We start from the raw sequence: 21,941 nt of genomic DNA on the forward strand, positions 1-21,941 counted from the left end.
TTTTTGCATTTAGACCTTTTTGTAATTCTCCATTTCTATTTACACCTCGATCGAGTCGAAAGAGGTTCTGATGTCAACATGTGCACGCGCGACATGTGCACGCGCAGAGACACGCTAGAAAAGAAAAAACAGAAAAAAGCCTCACACGGGCTGCGTCACGTGATTTAAAAGAATCAGCCCTGCCATACCGAAACTAAAAGTAAAAACCTGAACGAGTGTGTGTGGCGTGCACGCGCGCGCATGCGCGTCTGTCAATGGGCGACAACGTGTGTGTGCTAGTTCACATCAGACCGGCTCCAGCCATCCCCCCCCCCCCCACACACACACACACGCGCGCTGTCCCGGTAGCGTGCCAACCGGAACCGAAAGTCAAGACCTTACGCAGAGCATGCGACGGGCAGAGAAGAAGCGACCGGACGAAGAGAAGTCTGCACGGGCAAAGTAAGTGCACTCTGTTTCATAAAGTAATATTTATACCTGAGTCGGTGTGGAGGTGTTGTCGCTCCTTCATTAATCTGAACACTGCTATGCAGAAACACACTTTAATCTCTTGTGGACGCTCTGTCGCTTTAATTGTAATTGTTGGGCTGTATTGGAATTTCAAAATAAATAAATAAATCTCCCAGGTCATATTTGTATACCCATGTGACTACCACGTCATTATTAGCTAATGTTAAAATCATTACTGATCAATAAAATAAATATAACTTTTATTTTATCCTCAAGGTCAAGATAGCACAAAACATTAAATAGAATAAAATATGTACAAATGCTTTATAAATAGACAGTTCTACCAATGCCTCCCCTCCCCCCTTCCTCACGTTGCATGTCTTGTTTAGATGTATGTGCTTTTGTGCTGAGGTGTTTTTTCTGCTCCCACACTGTACCCCTCTAGGGGCATATTCTGGGGGTTGTTTTTTATTTTCTCCTCTCTTCCCTCGTGTTATGCTGTAATCTTCCTGGATCTGCCTGTAATTTCCCGCTTGCGGGATCAATAAAGTATACATCTATCATCTATCTATCTAGCGGAGACTGGTATAGTACTAAACTTTATGTTTAATAAAACTATGATGAGTCATAAACCCGGCAGATACATTTATACATAATATTTCTTAAAACAGCTTGGAAAGTATGAACTCCTGCAGCCACACTCATCTCACTGGCTTTCTTTTCTTTCTTCTTCACTCTTTTGCATCAATATTTTGACACATTTTCACACAACTGGAACATGTTGCTCATGTGAAACACATATTATAAATAGTTAAAGTGCTTGGTCAGCTTTAATCTTCTGGGTTTTAACATCCAATTGGGGTCTAAAACTAGAACTAGAACTAAAACACTAAAAAGTTCCTCTATAATACTGACAGACTGCATTGTGTATTATTGTGAGCTGAGAGAAACAGGATCCCGGAGTCACACGGTTTTCAGGAACTGAAAACCGTGTGACTCCCTCCTCACGAATAGAAGATCAAAGAGATTTGAGATGAGAGTGACATGTTTGGTGGAGCAGCAAGATTATACAGTGAGATATGGGTGAGATAATATTTACATTAATATTACATTTTCCATCATTTGAGCAAAGAGCAAAAGCAGACGTTATATCATAATTTAGTGGAAGAAAGAAAAGTCCATGATGTATTGAACACTTCATTTTATTGAAACATCACATCTTTAAAACACATAAGCAAAAACAACAAAGTATACCTATATCCTCATATGCTTTAAGTTAAAGTATTTTTCAGACATACTTTTTTGTACTTGTGTCCTCATTTGTATTTTAAATGTGCTAATTTTACCTTTTAATTCGAGGCACTTTGCTACTTTGCACTGTAAATAAGTTTTATAAATACTCTTTTTATGAAAACTAAAGAGTTTTGCATACGGACGTGTTGGAATATGTTTTCACAAATGATCTTGTAGGGCGGCACTCGCTTCACTGCGAAAGTGAAACTGCTTCTTGTTGCTATTAACAATTTGACAGCTGCCCTTCCGGGTGATTAATGACACCACCACATGTGGGTTATTGTCAGTCACACACACATACACACACACACACACACACACACACACACACACACAGTATGCAATGAGGTTACGGGCCTTAAAGAGATATTTTTTAAAGTAACAATGGATCAAAGGTGCAAGAGCTAAAGAGCTAAATGAGCTAAAAGAACAAAAATAAGCTAATAGAGCAAAACAAACTAAAAGAGCTAAATGAGCTAAACGAGTCAGACATTTCTCATCAGATTAATAGACTCTGAACTCAATTACTTTATTTCTAAAGCTCTAATTCAACAACAACTGAAATCTTAAGGATAAACATTTATATTTTGTGATTATTGTCTGGGTTTATTTGCCCCTGTGTGACAGCAAACTGAACATCTTTGGACAACAAGACATTCGAGGACATCTTGGGATTCAGGAAACACCTAAATATAAATGTTACATTTTATAGACCTTGAAAAAAAAATGTGCAGATTAATCCAACAGTGAGAATGATCCTCCGAAGCTGTAAATAAGCTGTTTATATGTCAAGAGTGTGATGACGACTGGTGTCTGCTGCCCTCTAGTGGCCAGAAACAGCATGAGGCCTATTGCAGGGGTTTTTACGGTCAATTCAGTGGAATAAAAGATTCGGTCCTGATTGTTCTCCTTTCTCTATTTCAGCTCATCACATTCTTCAGTGACACATTGATCAGATCCCACCTCTTCGATGACGTCGAAGGATCTGGATTCGACCCTCAGAGTGGTTGTTTAAAGCAGGATGGAGTCTGGAAGAGGTCCGGGCAGCAGATGACCGGCCACGCAGGGCTCAGTGATGGAGGACCTGCGCCTCACCAGGGGAGGAAGTGGACAAGAGAAGAAGAAGTGTCCTTTCTAGGATGGTTAGAGACAATCCTGATAGGAGAGTCACGCAGAGCAGGAAACAGAACCCCGCAACGGAGACGCAGAACCAAAGTCAACCACAAGGGGAACCCGCGGAACCAGAAGGAGCTGAGCCAGAGGGAATTCAGCCGGAGAACCAAGAGCCCACGGAGAGTCAGCTGGATTTACTGCAGTGGAGAAAACTGAAGTTACACGAAGAACCTGACACCTGGTGCCAAGTGAGTACTCAACGTCAACGTCAACAACGTCAACAACAACAACGTCAACAACAACAACGTCAACAACGTCCGGAATCAAACTCCGGGATTCTTCTTTCTTACGTTTTACATTCAATTGTGGAAGAAGTACTCATATATATATATATATATACATATACATTATATCTATATATATATATAGATATAATGTAAATTAAAAGTACTTTTTATGCAGAATGGATAAATGTGTAAGCATCACTTTGATGTTGCAGCTGGTTAAAATGAGTTAATATTAACCCTTTCACATTCATTTAACACTATTTTAAAAACAGTGGGATCCCAAATGATGGATTTTACATGTTTGGGATGAGCAGTTGTCGTTTTGTGTTCGATCCAAACACAACAACAACAATAACAATAATATGTAATCCAGGTGGAGTTAATATGAACACATTAATATATATTTAACACTATTTTAAAGAAAGTGGTATCCCAAATGATGGATTTTACATGTTTTGGATGAGCAGATGACACAACAACAACAACAACAACAATTATTAATCCAACACAAACACACAATCTGTGGTCAAATATCTGAGTTGACCTTTTTAGACTTTGACTGTTGTCATGGAAACCTTTCATCCTCTATTTACACTGACACATAATCAGCAGGTTTCCATTAGCATGACATCATCATTATTCATACACGACAGCATCCCCATCATGATTAAACCTTCTGAGAGATACTTTTTGTGTGTTTTTAACTCTGCGACTGCCGTTGCCAGCAATAACTTTATTTCTATTTCCTATTTATTTATTTCCGATGAATTCTCTCTCCGCTGCAGCCGATCACCGGAGCTGAAGCGGAGGGCTTCCCCACCCACCTCCGTCCGTTCAGCAGCGCGGCGGAGTACCGACTGGTGAAGCGCACCTACCAGCAGCTGCAGCACAGCGGCTACTACTGGGGGGCGATGGCCATGGAGGCGGCGCACGGCCTCCTCGCGCGGGCGCCGCTGGGCACCTTCCTCATCAGGTCAGTCAGTTGTTGTTGGAGATGTTGATGACGGTTCTTAAATGGTTCTTTAAAAGGCTTTGTGGTTCTATGAAGAACCATCACCGACTGAAGAACCATTTTTTCGTTTGAGGCACTTTTATAGGTTATTTGAAGAACTATTTAAGGAAATGGTTCTTTAAAGAACCCTGGTTTGAAAGGTTCTTTGTGGAACCAGAAATGGTGCCGTAAAGAACCATGTTTTGAAGGTTCTTTGAGACACCTTTATAGGTTTTTAAAGAACTACTTCAGGAAATGGTTCTTTAAAGAACCCTGGTTTGAAAGGTTCTTTGTGGAACCAGAAATGGTGCCTTAAAGAACCATGTTTTGAAGGTTCTTTGAGACACCGTTATAGGTTTTTAAAGAACTACTTAAGGAAATGGTTCTTTAAAGAACCCTGGTTTGAAAGGTTCTTTGTGGAACCAGAAATGGTGCCTTAAAGAACCATGTTTTGAAGGTTCTTTGAGACACCTTTATAGGTTTTTAAAGAACTACTTCAGGAAATGGTTCTTTAAAGAACCCTAGTTTGAAAGGAAATGGTGCATTCAAGAACCATTTTTTGAAGGTTCTTTGAGACAGTTTTATAGGTTCTTTGAAGAACTATTTAAGGAAAGTGTTCTTTAAAGAACCTTGGTTTGAAAGGTTCTTTATGGAACCAGAAATGGTGCCTTCAAGAACCATTTTTTAAGTTTCTTTGAGACAGTTTTATAGGTTCTTTGAAGAACTATTTAAGGAAAGTGTTCTTTAAAGAACCTTGGTTTGAAAGGTTCTTTATGGAACCAGAAATGGTGCCTTCAAGAACCATTTTTTAAGTTTCTTTGAGACAGTTTTATAGGTTCTTTGAATAACCCTTTAAGGAAATGGTTCTTTAAAGAACCCTGGTTTTAAAGGTTCTTTGTGAAACCAGAAATGGTGCCTTCAAGATCCATTTCTTAAGGTTCTTTGAGATACATTTCTAGATTATTTGAAGAACACTTTAAGGAAATGGTTATTGAGAGAACCCTGGTTTTAAAGGTTCTTTGTGGAACCAGAAATGGTTCTTCTATGGCATCCCTCTCTGGCACCTTAACTGTTCTCTGTATGTCGATATTCTCATCTTAGGCCCTTTTTTCTCCTTTACTGCCCAATAAAAAGCACCACACCAGGAAAAATAAACGCCATTAATTGTGCATAAAGTGACCGCGTGCCGCTGTGTTGCTATAGAGACAGCGGCCAGCCAGATGTGTTCTTCACGCTGAGTTACCAGAGCGCCGACGGCCCGACGAGCGTCCGCGTGCAGCTGAGCGACCTGCTCTTCGGCCTGAGCGGCAGCCACAGGACCTTTGCGTCGCTCTTCGGCCTGCTCACCTACTACACCGGCTCGGCCTGCAAGCTGACGGCGCCGTACCGCCGGCAGCGCCCGGAGCGCCTGAAGCAGATGTGCAGGAGGGCGCTCACCAGCGCCCACGGAGCGGAGAACATCGGCACCTTCCCCGGACTCAGCGCTCAAGTCAAAGACTACGTCCAGGCGTACCCGTGTTGCATATAGGCGCCCCGCGTTTTGCCCGTCGTTTGTGTGATAAGTTAAAAAATATATATGTTGTGGCATCACAAGGGGCCAGGTGGTGGAGGGACGCTACATTCCCACTCAAGTGCAGTGGGCACATGTCAAAATGGCCACTCGGGTGGAAACTACAGCTCCCAGACTGCCTCACCACTCACACAGCTGCAGGTGCTTAGACAGCTAATTGAGGGGCTGGGAAGCTTAAGAGGAGACAGAGGGGAGAGCAGAAGGAGGGAAGGAGCTGGACAAGCCAGGAGTGGAAGGGCCTCCTGAACGAACCCAAGCCCAAGAGAACGAACAAGAGGAGGACTTTGTTAAGTGGACTTTGTTTGAAGATAAGCTTTTGTTTAAAGAACTTCCCCCCCCCCCCCGAGACGCTTTTTGTAGAGTAATTGACTTTTTTATTTCGTTTGACTGAATAAACCTCCTAGACGGCACAAGGGACGGCCCGTGACGTGACAATATTCAGAATTGCAATTTGAGTATTTCATCTGCAAGTTGCAATCATTTGCACAGAATACTCGAGATGCATGTCATCCTGTCTTGATGAATTACCTGTGTAATCTGCTGCTGTTTAAAGCGGCGTTGATTGATGTCGGACCAAAAGAGATGCAGATAACATCAAAAGAAGCTGAAATAAACAGGTACAAATATTAGCAAACGTTTTTTTATGTCTGACCACTAAGGTATATCAGGGTCTAATATTCGCTCTTCTTTTACTCTTTTCAATAGAAGCCTTGAGGCGTGACGGCCAATCGTGTTTTTTAATCCCGCGAGACAATTATCTCGGACAAGAGAGTTGTTTTCCGGGTTCGTAATCTCATTATTTTTGGGAAAATTCCATTTCTCTGGATAATTGGACAAATACCTCATTTTCAAGAGAGAAAAGCAACAGGTTGTTTTTTCTTGAGATAAATTATAGATGAGTCCAGCTGAACTTCACGCCTCATACATTTGGTTCAAATCAACAGGATTATAATATACGGGCCTCGTTGGAATGAAGGCGTATCGGAAGAGTTGCGGTTTCTGGGAATAAGTAATGACTCGATTCAGTTCTCACATTGATTCTTGCAATGTTTGTATTCAGTCCTATGAAAACAACAGACTATTGTAAGAATGTGATGCTTTTAAAAACATGTATTTGACGTTGAATATATAAATAAGGCTGATACTGACAAAGTGGGAAACTGTAATAAAATAGTCCCCTGTGGTAAACGTCTATGTCACGTGACCACTCAGCCCAGAGCACCGCCTCACAGAGCAGCTATGATGTGAACTCAGTCTGTGTAATAAACTCATATTTACAGTCTGCATTTTTTTTGTAGTCGGCGCACCAGAAAATCTGCATATTTTATCGTTTTATATAAACAGGAAACTGCATCAATCTAAGCGTGACTTCAGAAAGTTAAGATATTAAAGATGAACAATATTTATGTTTCTGGAGCTGACTACTTTTGCAGATCCTTTAATTTCAGCTCTTAAACCAGCCAGGTGTGAAGATGACTCGACTGTAAATATATCTGCTCATTCCAATCAGATATGCGTCATTACACAAATATAAAAACTCTCCCGTATACACGCAAGTTTGATTAAGTAGCATGTCTTCTGTCATCCGTTCCACTTCCTGTCCTAAATCTGACTGCCAGTGGCCCCTTTAGTCTAAATTAGCCCTGCATCAGGGACACACACACATACGCACACACACTTGTCCTATCTTCAAATGATCCCTGGCTCATTAACCTGAAACAATGTTGACATGAAGCCATCACCAAAGTGACACATATGCAGTTTAATTAATTAGGAACATATGTAAAAGTAATTTAATAAAAATGCACACGTAAAAAATATTTACGGAGAAGAAAGAATCATTTAAATGAAATCAAAATAAATGGGATCATACTAAACAGGCCACATGCAGATATGATATTAATTAATGATGCCAGTTTTACATGTGACGGATGTTATGGATCAGATGTGTGCATCTGTATCCTGGGTCTGCGCGAGCCCGTATCCTCTCCCTCCCTCTGTCCCGCGCGCTCATTGCACCTCTCGCACGCGACTGACTACAACGATGTCAAACGACCTTTTCTGACTTGTCCGCCTCCCACGCGCGCGCGCGTAAAACGCGCACCGGGATTACAACAACTGGAGAGGGGGGGGCGCGCACAAGTACAGCTCGTGTTTATGTAATGCCATATGTGACTGTGAATGTGCGTGAGTGTGTGTGTGCGTGTGTGCGTATGTGTGTGTGTGTGTGCGCACGCCGGAGCTGGCGCGAGCTGGTCCAGCATCGCAGCGGCGACAGCGGTCACGCGTTAAACATCAGCGACCCCGCGCGTGTTATTCTGCGGATTGAGGGCTCGTGAGATTTCAGGGGTGCGGATTTGACCCACACATGCATGTAGGAGGGCGCTCGAGCTCCACCGCACGCACGCGCCACCCAGACCCGGTGAAATCATCTCGCGGATAGAAATCGGTGGAATCTGTCGCCTCAGTGTGCGCTCCCGCGCGGCCGGAGAGCATCTTCGCAGAGAGCGGGTGGTCCGGTCGCTTCGGTTCGGTTCGGTATAGCACCGCGTGGAGAAGGGGGAGGGGGAGGGTTGGGAGGGGGGGGGAGGTACCGTGGGACAAGCGCTGGACCCCTGGCCGAAATCGGAGCACCCCCACTCCCCGCAGCAGCAGCGTCAATCCCTCCGCGCCTCAGCTTCCAGCGGGAGGGCCCCGGAGCGGCGGCAGGATGTAGCGGCGGATTAGCGGAGGAGAGAGGGGCGCTCAGAGGAAGAGAGAGCGGCACCGAGAGGAGCGAGAGGACCGAGGGGACCGGGGGGACCGCGGCGGGACGCAGGGGACATGGGGAAGGACCAGGAGCTGCTCCAGGCCGTGAAGACCGAGGACTTGCTGACAGCTCAGCGGCTTCTACAGAGACCTCGGCCAGGGAAAGCCAGTCAGTATATCCCTCCATCCTGCTGTCATCCTCCTCACGCACACACACACACACACACACGTCATTACGAGGTCAGGACAGTGCAGGCTAAATCGGATGTGATGCCATTTAGCCTAAATGGTGTACTTTGTTTGTGTGTGTGTTTGCATGTATTTGTGTGTGTGTGTGTGTGTGTGTGTGTGTGAGAGAGAGAGAGAGGGCTATGACGTTGAATGTTTGATAGTGATGACGTTGCACCTGCGAGAATGTGTCATCAGAAATGAATTAGAAATCACGAGGATGCTTGCCACCCCTTTTCCACCATTAACCATGTGTGTGTGTGTGTGTGTTTCTGCATGAATGCACACAAATGTGTGTATATGTGCACACCAGAGAGGATGCGTGTATTAGTGCATGTGTGTGTTTTTGTGAGACTTTGTAGAGAGAGAGAGAGAGAGGTGGAAGTACTCAAAGGTCCTACACTGCTCTCGGGACAGCGAGATTAGTGGTGTGTGAAGATGCCAGATGTTCGTGGTAATAATGTTCGTATGAGTACACATGCAGACATGCGTGTGTGTGTGTGTGTGTGTGTGTGTGTGTGCGAGCGGGTGTTTGACGTGGAGTCAGCTGGGACTTGAGGTGATAATTAGATTTCGATTACAGCCTTGAAACAGCTCTCCTCCTCTTTCATTTCATCAGCAGGCCTTCTCCATTCTCTGCTCTGGATTTATCTCCTCCTCACGACTCCTCTCCTCCTGTTTCCTCTCCTCTCCTCCTATTTCCTCTCCTCTCCTCCTGTTTCCTCTCCTCTCCTCCTGTTTCCTCTCCTCACCTGCTGTTTCCTCTCCTCTCCTGTTTCCTCTTATCTCCTCCTGTTTCCTATACCCTCTCCCCTGCTGTTGCCTAATTTTCTCTGTTACCCTGTCCTTCCTCTTCTTTACTTTTTCTTATTTAATATCTCTTCCTCTCCTTTTCTCTCCACTCCTCTCCTCCATCCATGTCCCCTATTCTCACCTCTGTCTCCTCTCCTCTATATCCTTGTCTCCTCCCCTCCCCTCCTCTTCTCTTTTCTATCCCTTTCTCACCTATTGCTTCTCCTCTTCTTTCCTTGTCACCTCTCCCCTCCTCTACTGTCTCCTCTTGTGTCCCCTCCTCTTTCCTTAACTGTCTCCTCTCTTGTCCTCCCCTCTATCCTTGTCTCTTCTTCTCCTCCCTCTCCCACCTCTTGTTTCCGCTCCTGTTCTCTATCAAATATATCCTCTTCTCATCTCTATCATTGACTCATCTCCTCTCCACTTCTCTCCTCCCCTCTATCCTTGTCTCCCCTCTCCTCTATTATTGTCCCCTCTCTCCTTCTCACCTTTCCTTGTCTCCTCTTGTGTGTTTGTCTCTGGACATTCCAGCAGTGCCATGAAAAAGAAAAGTGCTTCTCCTCAAATGCCAGAACAGATCAACTCTGAGTGCTCAGTCCACTGCACACTGACAAAGAGAAGGGGGGGGGGGGGGTAAAAGAGTGAGAGTGCAGAAGGAAGAGAAACAGCGAGTTATGAATACAGAGATGGAAAAAGACAGGAAGTGATGGAGAAAGGTTAAAGGGTGAGTTGTGGAATGTGTGTGTGCATTAGAATGTGTGTGTGTATGAGTGAGTGTGTGTGAGAGTGTGTTTGTGCATGTGTCTAAGTAAGTGTGCGTGTGTGATTACATGTGTAAGTGTGAGTATGTGTGTGTAAGTGAGTGTGCGTGTGTGATTGCATGTTTGAGTGTGTGTGTCTGTGTGCGAGCATAAGTGAGTGTTTCAGTGTGTGTGTGAGTGAGTGTTTCATTGTGTGTGTGTGTGTGTGTGTGCGTGATTGTATGTGAGAGTGTGTGTGGGTGTGTGTGCGTGTGTGTGAGAATGTGTGTGTGAGTGCATGTGAGAGTGTGTGTGTAAGTCTGTGTAAGTGTGTGCGTATAAGTGTGTGTGTGGATTAAGTGTGTGTGCGTGAGTCAGTGAATCCAGGTTTATGATTGAATAATTAAACAGGTCGACGGGTTTCTCTGCTGAAGAATCACACTCACACACACACACACACTCACACACTCACACACACCTCGAAAAGATTGCGCGGCGTGACACATCAGGTGTGAGTCATGTGACTGACTGCGTTTTTCATTACAAACACAAATGATGTTCAGAGCAGCGTGAGAGAGAGTTACAATCTGATGGAGGAGCTGAAGGACTTGAAGTGGTGGCCGGACCATGTGAGGCCACTTCACTTCACAGTCTTTATTCCATGTGAGGCCACTTCACTTCAGTCTTTATTCCATGTGAGGCCACTTCACACCACAGTCTTTATTCCATGTGAGGCCACTTCACTTCACAGTCTTTATTCTGTGTGAGGCCACTTCACTTTACAGTCTTTATTCCACGTGAGGCCACTTCACTTCAGTCTTTATTCCATGTGAGGCCACTTCACTTTACAGTCTTTATTCCATGTGAGGCCACTTCACTTCACAGTCTTTATTCCATGTGAGGCCACTTCACTTCACAGTCTTTATTCCATGTGAGGCCACTTCACTTCACAGTCTTTATTCCATGTGAGGCCACTTCACTCCACAGTCTTTATTCCATGTGAGGCCACTTCACTTCACAGTCTTTATTCTGTGTGAGGCCACTTCACTTTACAGTCTTTATTCCATGTGAGGCCACTTCACTTCACAGTCTTTATTCTGTGTGAGGCCACTTCACTTCACAGTCTTTATTCCATGTGAGGCCACTTCACTTTACAGTCTTTATTCCATGTGAGGCCACTTCACTTCACAGTCTTTATTCCATGTGAGGCCACTTCACTTCAGTCATTATTCTATTCCAATGTGCGCCACTTCACAGTCTTAGCATAGGCTTACGAGCAACGTTACATTGATAGTGTATGTGTGGGGTTTTAATGTCTTATTCCCCCCTTGAGTATATGAAATGAAATAAAACAGCCCAAAGGATGAGGGCTTTTATAAGAGTTGTGAACTTGTAGTTTTCTCCCAAAGGGAAGTCACTTCCAGTCCAGATACTTTCAAAAAAGCGCAAATGCAGTGGAATTATTGTCAAAATACTTCAGAAATAAGGTGAATATCCGGCATGAATAGCTGGTAAATAGCAGCTCAAATGCAGCTCTGGGATCTCCACAAGAGAAGATAAATGCTGCCTGTCAGCGTGTGTGTACTACCGCTGTTGACAGCACAAAAAGGTACAGAGGATCTTAAATACGTACAAATAATACCTTGAAAAAACATTTTTGACTATAACTACTGCCTCACGGAATTTTATTTGCTTTGAAAATTCCCAAAGTTGTTGCTTGTTGAACTTTTGTTTTTTATAATTGGATCTCATAACCTACAGAAAGTGGTTTCTCCTCATAATAAACCCACACTGACGACAAAATAATCCATTAAATATAGAAAAATCAACTTGAAACCACTTCCTCGTTGTTTTTACAAAGCCAATAACGATGTTTCGTGGTAATTTTCATATTAATATTCACTTTGTTGGACGATCAGAAGACGTCTTTAAAGATAAGATGTTCTTCTTTCTGTGAACACATCACACAGACGACACTTAGAACGATCAATAAGACAAATGTATTGTCACCAAACCCATCCGTTAAATTCACAGTCATAATAATTTAATCAATTGGCTCATTGATTTTATTAATCAACGTCTTAATTCATTAGTTCAGACGGAGCGATGCTGAGTCAAGGTCTTTAAAAGCCAAAAGAAAGACACAAAGAGACACAAAGAAAGACAAAGAAAGAGGTATAAACCAATCGCTAATGGTTTCCTTATCGTTGGCTCGGCTGCATTTAAGCTTTTTATCTTGGAGATATGAGAACATCCCGATCCTCATATCTCTGTAATGTTGGAGTATTTGACTGGAATGGGCCCCGAGTAACTCAAGAGACGAGTTCATAGTGGTTCAAGAAGGACGGTAATCCCTCAACGTTAAGTAAACAACTGTATCTCAACAGTATTCGACCAACGGCGAGCCGGATGAATTATTGAGCGTGACTCCGATGATTTGTTTTTGTTCCTTGATCATAAAACACGGAGGTGGTCTGAAATAAAGCCGGAAACCTCAGTGACATGTCGGCAGCGCGAGGAACCGTGATGATCCCCAACGAGTGCACTGTGGCCGTGTATAATTATTATTATTAATATTATGTTCAGAAATCAGCATAGCATACATCCAAATTCGTATGACATTTTATAGACAAAATGATAATATTCAACAGAATAATCGACCTCGGAGATAATGTACGAATAAATTGTGTTTTCTTCCTTAACCCTTGTGTTGCCTTAGGGTCATTTTGATCCGAATCAATATGATACCCTCCCCCCGCCTTAGGATTAATTTGACCCCATTCAATGTTTAATGTCGGTGTTCTTTCGGTAGTCAACAAACAAACATAAAGTGCCTCACACTTAAACTTGGAAAACAATATTAATTCTAATAATTTTCTGGAGGTTTTAATTGCTGGCATCAAATTGAACCCAAAGGGTAAAATATGTTAGTAAATATAAAGGTAACAGGAGGGTGAAACATTTAATCGGGTCAAAATGACCCTAAGGCAACACAAGGGTTAACTAGCTGTCCATTGTTACATGTTTTATTTTTTTATCTCTAAAAAATAAATTAATGGTAATATTTTAATTTCCTATGTGACAGATGGACTTTTTTATATTATATTTTTTTTAAATATATATATATATATATGTATTCTATAAAAAATATATATTATATTTTCCTTTCTGTGACTGCTGGACTTTTGAATATTATTGATATATATATAATATTAAAATATATATATTATATTTTCATTTCCAAGGTGACAGCTGGACTTTTTGGATATTATATATACTGTATATATATATTATTTTTTTTGGTATATATATTTATATATATGTATACATATGTATAAATATATATATATACATATATATGTATATATATATAATATTTTAAAAAGTCCAACTGTCAGATAAGAAATTCAAATATAATATTTTTGTAATATATTATATATACATAAATAAAGTCCAGTCCAGCTGTCACATAGAAATGTGTTAATTTATGTTAATCTGACTGTTGTTGGATGTTTGCAGTATTTGGTGTGTCGGTAATGAGGCTTTTATGAATCCTATGTGTTTTCCTAAAAATACTCCATAGAGTCCTCCAACACGAACATTTTAAGTACTACAAGGTTAACAATTTCCCTGAACATAAAACAAGAACACAACCTATGATTAAATACTTTCAAAAATATATTATAGAATTACAACACATGTTGTTTTTCTGATTATTGCCCCCCACCGCTCCGTCGCAGTGTACTCGTGCAGTGTCGTTCCCGCACTGTCAGCACGTTGTGACCTCTTGAGTGCGGCCACTCGAACATACGTGTGCGATGGTCTGGAAGCAGAGCGATGGAGTTTGTTTGAGGCTATACGCGTCACGCCGAAACTCTGGATGCATGATGACAGGCGGACAGTCAGAGGGGATGAAAAACTGGACTTCAGAACATCTCTGGTAATGAGAACAGTTGAGGAACCCCTGAGGAACCTCCACCTCCACCTGAGGTGTGAATCTGCTTCTCCATCTCGTTTGTGCACTCGGTCGTATTTCTGGATTTCACGTCAACATAAACTCTTGAACGGCTACAATTTGTGGGAGGGGCTGCAGTGATGATATCATAGTAATCCCGGCCAAGTGATTGACAGTCATGGGAGGATGGCACATTGAGGGGTTGCTATGGTAACAGGGGCTCGGTTGCAGTGTGATGCCTAAAAATGTATCAGAAGGAAGAAGAAGAAGAAGAAAAAAACGAACCCTGCTCCAAGGACACCGTCAGATAAATATGATGGTATAGTACAAACATGTCAGAGAGGGGAAAATACACACAAAAATGTAATAAAAAAGCTCATATTTAAGGTGAAAAAAGTAAGTAAAGTGTGAGTTTTAGGATGGAAATCAGTTTGGAGAGGGATCACAGAGTTATCACCAGTCTCAGTCGGCCGCATCCAAGTATTTGATTAAATATACTGGTTTGATTTTGGGTCAGAAGGAGGGGGGGGCGGGTATTCCATTGAGAGAAACATGCTGGAACTAGAAGGACACTTATGATCCCCCTCCAAGGGCCATGCCCTATATTTCAATGTTAATGAAATGTTTTTTGTTTTTATCCCCTCCTAAATTGAAAGGGTTCTTCCTCGGTCAAAGCTAAACCCCTCCACTATAAATTGTAATAAAAGAAATCAGGCAATTAGTTGTATTGCAATCAGATTGTTGGACGCTGTGGTCGCTGCCATACGTGTGTGTGGTCGGGGAGGCGGAGTCACGGTCACGTGGTTCCCTGATGGTGACACAGATATCTGGACTCATTGATTCCTCATGCTGTGGCAGTGCGCGTGTGTGTGTGTGTGTGGGGGTGGGGATTCGTATTTTTAATCCATGTAGATGGAGGGGGGACCAACACGTGCACGAACACACCCAGCAGGATGACGTCAGCTGCCGAGTGTCAACAGAACGCTGCACCAATCGTCGGCACGCGCGCGCTCTCCAGCATATTGACAGCGACAATTAGAGTGTGAGAGCAGGATGAGGGGATGAAGTGGAGAGAGAGAGCTGCGGAGAGAAGGAGAAGCTTTTCCACAGATTACAGAACGGCCACAGATTACGGCCCACGCGTGGATTATGAGGGTTTGACCCAAAAAAAAGAAAATAGAAAATAAATTGAGACAAACAAGTAGCTGCTTTTGTTTTGTGTGCCTTTCTGAGAGTTGTGTGTTGTTTTTGTGTGTGTGTGTGTGTGTGTGATCCCGCTGTCTGATTCCTTTATCTTTCACATAACAACACAGGCACACACGGTGGAATCAAACTTTTATCTAAATCTGAATTATTTGTTTTTCTAAATAAACCTTAAGGACCTGAAATACAACATTTAACAAAGATGCAGATAATTATATTTTTTAATTACATGGAAACTCATAATAAAAACTCACTGACTCACTCAAACTGATTGACAGGTCTTTTAATAAAATACACCAAACAACAACAACAACTAAATCAACATTATTCATGCTTGTGGATGCAATAGTTTATTATTATTTTTAACATTAGCGACACCAGAGGACGAGAAGTTTATATCGTAATTATTATCAAGTTGAGAAACTGCTGTTTGAGCTGTGACAGGTATAATAAGGTATACTATAAAGTGAATTATTACCTTCGCATTGAAAATGCGGAAGGTTATGTTTTGATCGCCGTGTACTTATTTATTTATTTATTTATTTGTATGCGTGTTATTCGCATAACAAAAAAAGTTTTAAACCGAATCGCATGACATTTGTTGGGATGGTTGGTTATTATCCGGGGACCATTTCATTAGATTTTGGGATCGATCGGGTCAAAGGTCAAGGTCAAGGTCATAAAAAGGTCATGAAAAGGTCCAAATCTTCTTGAATCGCATGAAATTTGGTGGGATGATTGGTTATTATCCGGGGACCATTTGATTAGATTTTGGGATAAATCGGGTCAAAGGTCAAGGTCAAGGTCATGGAAAGGTCAACATCTTCTTTTTACCATAGCACGTCATTTTGTATCCAATTGGCATGCAACTAATGCCAAAATGTTCATAATTCAATGCCCAATCTTGTGATATGCGAAGGTATGCGCTCTACCGAGAGCCCATTCTAGTTATAACATGTACAAGGACAGAGAATCCGTGAATCACTGGATTCTGTCTTGATTATCGTCTCTCTTCGGTTTCAGAGCTCCTCGGAGCAGCAAAGCGAGTGAACGTCAACATCCAGGATGCAGACGGGTGAGCGACCTCCTCTGAGTCATGTGCTCCACGCTGCCGCCATCTTTATTTTGAAGGTTCATTGTCTTCTGGTTTCCCCCTCATTCTTTTCCCCTTCTCTCCCCTCGTTGTTTTCTCGTTTCCTTGCTTTCTTTCTGTCCTCGTGACATCATATCCCTCCTTTGCACATTCCACGAGTTTGCCATTCATTATACAGGACTGTCTCAGAAAATTAGAATATTGTGATAAAGTTCTTTATTTTCTGTAATGCAATTAAAAAAACAAAAATGTCATGCATTCTGGATTCATTACAAATCAACTGAAATATTGTTATTCTTTTAATATTTAATATTTTTTAATTGCATTACAGAAAATAAAGAACTTTATCACAATATTCTAATTTTCTGAGACAGTCCTGTATGTGCAATATATTGAAGTTGTGAATATATTGGTGTGTTAACGGCGTTGTGGGACGACAGGGTTTCATTGGATTTTTTAGGATTTCGGGGGAAATAAACTCCGTCGCAAGCAAACTTTTCAAATATATCCACGTTTTGTTCGGCGGGATATTGATGTGTGAAGCTTGAATGCAATCAGGAGAAGTGAAAGCCAACGTTAGGGTGTAAAAGAACTACACCGCGGGAGCACGATCGCAATCCAAGGAAGACGAGTCGGCATGACGACGGTTAGTTGTCTCATTTAGCCCCTTGTCAGCTTCTAAATTCACCAGAGGGGTATTGATCCAAAGTATTTTATATCTAATAAAAAACCTTTTAAATAGTTTTTTCTGTCTTTTAAGAGAGACCTTATTTCAGGCATCTAACCAAAACAACAACAACAACAACAACAACAACAACAACAACAAAGATAGTTAGCCACTCGAGCTGGTAGCTAGATATTTCCCTCAGGAGACAAAAAGCAGAGTTAAAAGAGGGAATATTAGACTTCACGCCAGGTGGTTTACTAATAAGTTTCCCATAGCAACATAAAGAGCTAATTAAAGGGCCGGCGTGTAGGATTTGGGGGATGGAATATAATATTCATTATATGTTTTCTTTAGTTTATAGTCAGAATCAGCTTTATTGGCCAAGTAGGAATTTGACTCTCAGACAATATACAGAGAAATAGAAATAACAGTTAAGGACAAGGGCAACAAAAGGACAGATAAAGAGGGAGCAGGCAGGGCTGTTAATCACCTGAAACTAAGAATCGATTGTTTTTCATTAGCTTACAACAAGCTCACGGAGTTCTCGGTGTCCTATGGTCCATTCGGGGCCGTATTAGTACCCCAAAGCCACTCTGGTTCTAGAGTGTGAGCCAAAGGACAAAATCAATTTACTTTAAAGTTTATACATTACGCTCATCCTAAATCCAACTTTGGAACATATATCCAGCGGAAAGCTGTTATTGCCTCAATTTCTTTCGGCTCTCAATCGGCTCAGAAATGTTCCCCATTTCAAAATGTGAATGTACAGCTGTGGATTTTGGGCTATTTTTAGACGGGCGAGTGGTTAAGCTTTTTATGTGCACATGCTTGGTTTGCGATTGTGTTCCATTCGACTCCATCAGATAACAAACCATCATTTTATTACGTTGATTGGAATCGGATAACTGGACTCAACTCCTTGTGTGATGACGGATGATTCTACGATTTGACTCCAGGGCCCGGCCTTTATATTCGCCAGGGATCCATTAGACACACACACACACACACACACACATAGAGGGATGCGTTGTGTGCACGCCTGGCTCCGGGGAAGAGAGATTTCTTATTAATGGAAGTAGGTCATTTGCCCCTCCCCCCCCCCCCCCTCCCGTCGCTCAGACGGAGCTGAGGGGCGGAGCTGCACTACGCTGAAGATTATTTCAGTTTTGCTCCGGTTTCCCACTACCTTTGTGAATGTGTGTATTTTTAACCCAAATCTGTGTGTGTGTGTGTGTGTGTGTGTGTGTGAAGGTTGGCACCGCTGCACTTTGCCGCTCTGGGTGGTAACAAGGAGCTGATCTCTCTGCTGCTCGAGGCCCAGGCAGCAGTGGATATTAAAGACCACAAAGGTGAGAAGACGCACAGATTTCAGAGTCCTCGCAAGTCGTGTTGCGTTCACATGAAACGGGAACAAAACAAACGCAGGAGGCCAGAAAACAAATCACGCAGGAAAAGTAAAAAATATATATTTCCAGCTTTCCCTGCGTCACCCGGTAATTCCATCTTGTGTAATCAAAGGTGAGCTCGTATTGAAATGCAATAAACACCTCGTCTCCCAGTAGTTTACGGTGTGTGTGTGTGCGCGGCAAACAAATGACAATAGAAGAAGAGCTTCATGGCTGCAGGACGGGGAGCCAAGTGGAAGCAGAGAGGCAAATGTCTCCGCCTCATACTGGCACAGATTCGCAGAAGGAGAAAGAGAAGAAGAAGAAATCCCAGGACAGATGGGAGATATAATCCCTCCAGGATGTAGGCCGACTGTCTGCACACTCAGCTCAGTCGTCCCCACTGTGGCTCCAAATAGAGGTAACTGGCAGCAATCCTCACCAGGTGGTCCCACCCAGCCAGCGCCCTCCGGTTCGGAAAAGTAAAGCCCTTGAACGTGCATTCTCTCCGCTGGCCAGCAGGGGGGGAGCGACGAGAAAAGAAGTCCGTTGGTATGGAAGTCTACGATAAAATGACTGTATTTCTCACTTGATTTAAGTAAACAGTAACATTTGAAATGCTAGTTAAAAGTCTTTAAATTATGGTTGATTTAAAAGAATTAAATAGAATATAAAGCATTAGGCTTAGTTTGATTGACAGGTCATAAACAGGGCCACATATATATGTATTTATGGTCACTTTCGTTTACCGATTGCTAAAAAAACCAAGATGGCGACGGACAAAATGTCCTCAAAACGGTATTCTGCAAACCACTACGTCCACTTCTGGAATACAGTCTGCGGTCCCACCGTCTCAACTCTTTTCCTGGAGGTGGAAGAGAAACCTCATGGTGAGGACTCAAGCCAGATATTTTCCCTCAGGAGTCGATGGAGACCCAAATAGAGCAAAAAGCAGAGAACCCTACAGTTGCTCTGTGTCTGAAAAATTAATTATTTGAAATGAAAACGTGAATGTTTCATATTTGCGAACTATTTCTCTCACCTGTATCCTCCTAGATATGTTGTTTGTGCTGTACCCAAGTGGCCGATAAATCTGCGACTGCGGGTTGTGGATTCATCCCTCACTCTGATGGGACATCGGGGAACTGTTTACTCGGCAGTTCAGATCCTCGTTTAGACGAAGTCACGTCCGTCCACCAAACGTTCTCGTGCGAAGACGCCAGCTTCAGGTCCCTGACCTGGACTTCCTGCAGGCCTGAGCCGCTGGAAATGTCCAAAAATAAATCGTAAACAGAAAAGAGGGCAAGCAACTCTGTGTTGAGCAACTCTGCCATGGATCCTGTTCCGGATATTTCCTGTTTCTAATATCCGTGGTGCAGTAAACCGCTCACGATCCACACATCCACCGCCCCTCGACCAAAACGGGTGAGGCAGTGTGGATGATGTCGAAAGGTTCCCGAGTGCTCCGCCAGTCTTCAGACAAGTCCATCGTCTCTCTTTCGAAGTCCTCGCTCTAGAAGATCTTTGAGGCTGCCCGAGAGTCATTTCCCATCCCATCTCTTCACAGACTCGGGCTTAAGCTTCTGTATCTCCTCCAGCTGCTGCGTCCTTTATCCTGCCAGCACCTCTCCTCTGAGTCAGGACTCCATCACGCCAGCCAGGCCTGGAGGGGCCTCTTTATTCAGCGTGACGATGCGGCTCATCGCTGGTATTAAGACCGGGGGGTCTTGGGTCGCTGCCATGAGAAACACGCTTACTGGCGCTTCCAGACACTAATACTAAGTGGTGTTTAAAATCTTCTGGTTAGAGGCGCTGACAATGATTCCATGGTGGATTTTTTTCGTGCTGAACTTTGCATCGGCGTGCGATGTCCAGTTTCCTGCGTGGTTCTTTAAAATCTGGTTATGAGGATTTAAGGGGATTTTTTATTTTATTTTATTTTATTTTGGCCCTTTGGTCTGAAAGCAGATTGTCTGGGACGTCCCGTGAGTACGACGCTTACAACAGTGTGATTGCATTTACGGGAAGGACACTGAGAAGCTGTGTCTTAAACATGTTACTACAATGAAACCGATATCGATATTTCCTAAATTGTATTCACAGACTGTATTCCAGAAATGTCTCCTTTTGTCCAAAAGTTATCCAGCTTACGAGTTTACGATCTTTCAATATTCTTCTTCTTCTTTTCTTCTTTCTTGTGGGGTGTGTGTTTAATTGTGCTGTCAATGTGTGTGTGTGCGTGTGTGTGTGTGTTTTGTGTAGGGATGCGTCCTCTGCACTACGCCGCATGGCAGGGGAAGACTGAGCCAATGAAAATGCTGCTGAAGGCGGGCTCCTCCGTCAACGGGCAGTCGGACGAAGGCCAGATCCCCCTCCACCTGTCGGCGCAGCACGGACACTATGACGGGGTAACTGTGTGTGTGTGTGTGTGTGTGTGTTTGAGTGTGTATAGTATCTGTATGTGTGTGTTTTTGTACTTAGTAGTGTTGACAAATCCTCATTTCTTTCAGCACTATGTGTAAATATACAAGTACACCATCATAACCCTATACTGTTTCAGCTGGAGTATTATTGGGGTATTATAGACCTACGATAAAGATGCATGGCATTTAAATAATATTTTTTGAAATCATGACTGACGGATGCTCCAGCGTCTCCTTTTACAGAGCCTGTGTTTATCTTCATGAAGGAACATGTCATTCAGAGTGGCGCTCCGAAAAATGACTGTGTAAATGAAAATATGAAGAAGAAAAAAAAGAGTTTAACGACCTCTCGGGGATTTAATATTATATTACAGTTGTAATGTGTAAAGTGTTATCGTTGTGTTCATGTTCATGCTAAACATATTGTGTCTATTTTTTGTGTTGTAATGCAGTGGCCACATTGAATTGAACTGAATTTAATTTAATTTAGAGAGAGAGAGAGAGATGGATAGATTTCAGCTATGTTATCATCCAAAGAGCTGAGATGATCAATGGGATGCTGGATTGGGAGGTCGACCGGATTATATCCCCAAACTGGTAGAACATGTTGTTTTAAGTACCTGTATTTGTGTGTGTGTGTGTGTGTGTGTGTGTATGTGCGTGTGTGTGGGTGTGTGCGTGCGTGTGTGTGTGTTTGATACAGTCGGAGATGTTGCTGCAGCACCAGTCCAACCCGTGCATCTCAGACTCAGCTAGTAAAACCCCGTTGGACCTCGCCTGTGAATTCGGTCGTGTCGGAGTGAGTAAATCTAACTGAAAAGCAAAAGTTGCATGAATATATTTTTTAACCTTTGTGTAACCAGAATAAAGCCTCACTCACGCTGACCGTGACATTCAACCGAAAACTGAGAAAAAGAACTAAAACACGCTGAAAATACAGAAAACACAAGTCAGTCAACACAAAATATGCCTTAAAATGGAACAAAAATACACCTGTAAGATC

At 42.7% G+C, this 21,941-nt stretch overlaps 2 protein-coding genes across 3 annotated transcripts in view; both read left to right on the plus strand.

Annotated features, from left to right (window-relative positions):
* The first annotated feature begins 356 nt into the window (after positions 1-356).
* Positions 357-6,986, plus strand: LOC130190236 (suppressor of cytokine signaling 1-like). Its single transcript, XM_056409549.1, has 4 exons — positions 357-441; positions 2,668-3,104; positions 3,929-4,116; positions 5,338-6,986. Exons 2-4 carry the CDS (start codon positions 2,883-2,885, stop codon positions 5,660-5,662), a joined length of 735 nt encoding a protein of 244 aa, XP_056265524.1. The 5' UTR covers positions 357-441; positions 2,668-2,882; the 3' UTR covers positions 5,663-6,986.
* A 1,541-nt stretch (positions 6,987-8,527) lies between these two features.
* Positions 8,528-21,941, plus strand: part of si:dkeyp-9d4.3 (caskin-1) — a 30,313-nt gene continuing 16,899 nt past the window's right edge. For both annotated transcript variants that reach the window (XM_056410301.1, XM_056410303.1), the window contains exons 1-5: positions 8,528-8,621; positions 16,394-16,445; positions 18,382-18,479; positions 20,778-20,923; positions 21,642-21,737. In XM_056410301.1, coding sequence (XP_056266276.1) covers positions 8,528-8,621; positions 16,394-16,445; positions 18,382-18,479; positions 20,778-20,923; positions 21,642-21,737 — 486 coding nt within the window. The remainder of the gene's footprint in view (positions 8,622-16,393; positions 16,446-18,381; positions 18,480-20,777; positions 20,924-21,641; positions 21,738-21,941) is intronic.

This window comes from Pseudoliparis swirei, chromosome 24 (assembly GCF_029220125.1).
Source record: "Pseudoliparis swirei isolate HS2019 ecotype Mariana Trench chromosome 24, NWPU_hadal_v1, whole genome shotgun sequence".
Taxonomy (NCBI): domain Eukaryota; kingdom Metazoa; phylum Chordata; class Actinopteri; order Perciformes; family Liparidae; genus Pseudoliparis; species Pseudoliparis swirei.

Excerpts from the sequence above, each read along its gene's own strand:
- LOC130190236 (XM_056409549.1), top strand. The coding sequence starts at position 2,883 with ATGGTTAGAGACAATCCTGATAGGAGAGTCACGCAGAGCAGGAAACAG. Across the intron at positions 3,105-3,928 it reads AACCTGACACCTGGTGCCAA|CCGATCACCGGAGCTGAAGC; the intron begins GTGAGTACTCAA and ends TCTCCGCTGCAG. Across the intron at positions 4,117-5,337 it reads CTGGGCACCTTCCTCATCAG|AGACAGCGGCCAGCCAGATG; the intron begins GTCAGTCAGTTG and ends GTGTTGCTATAG.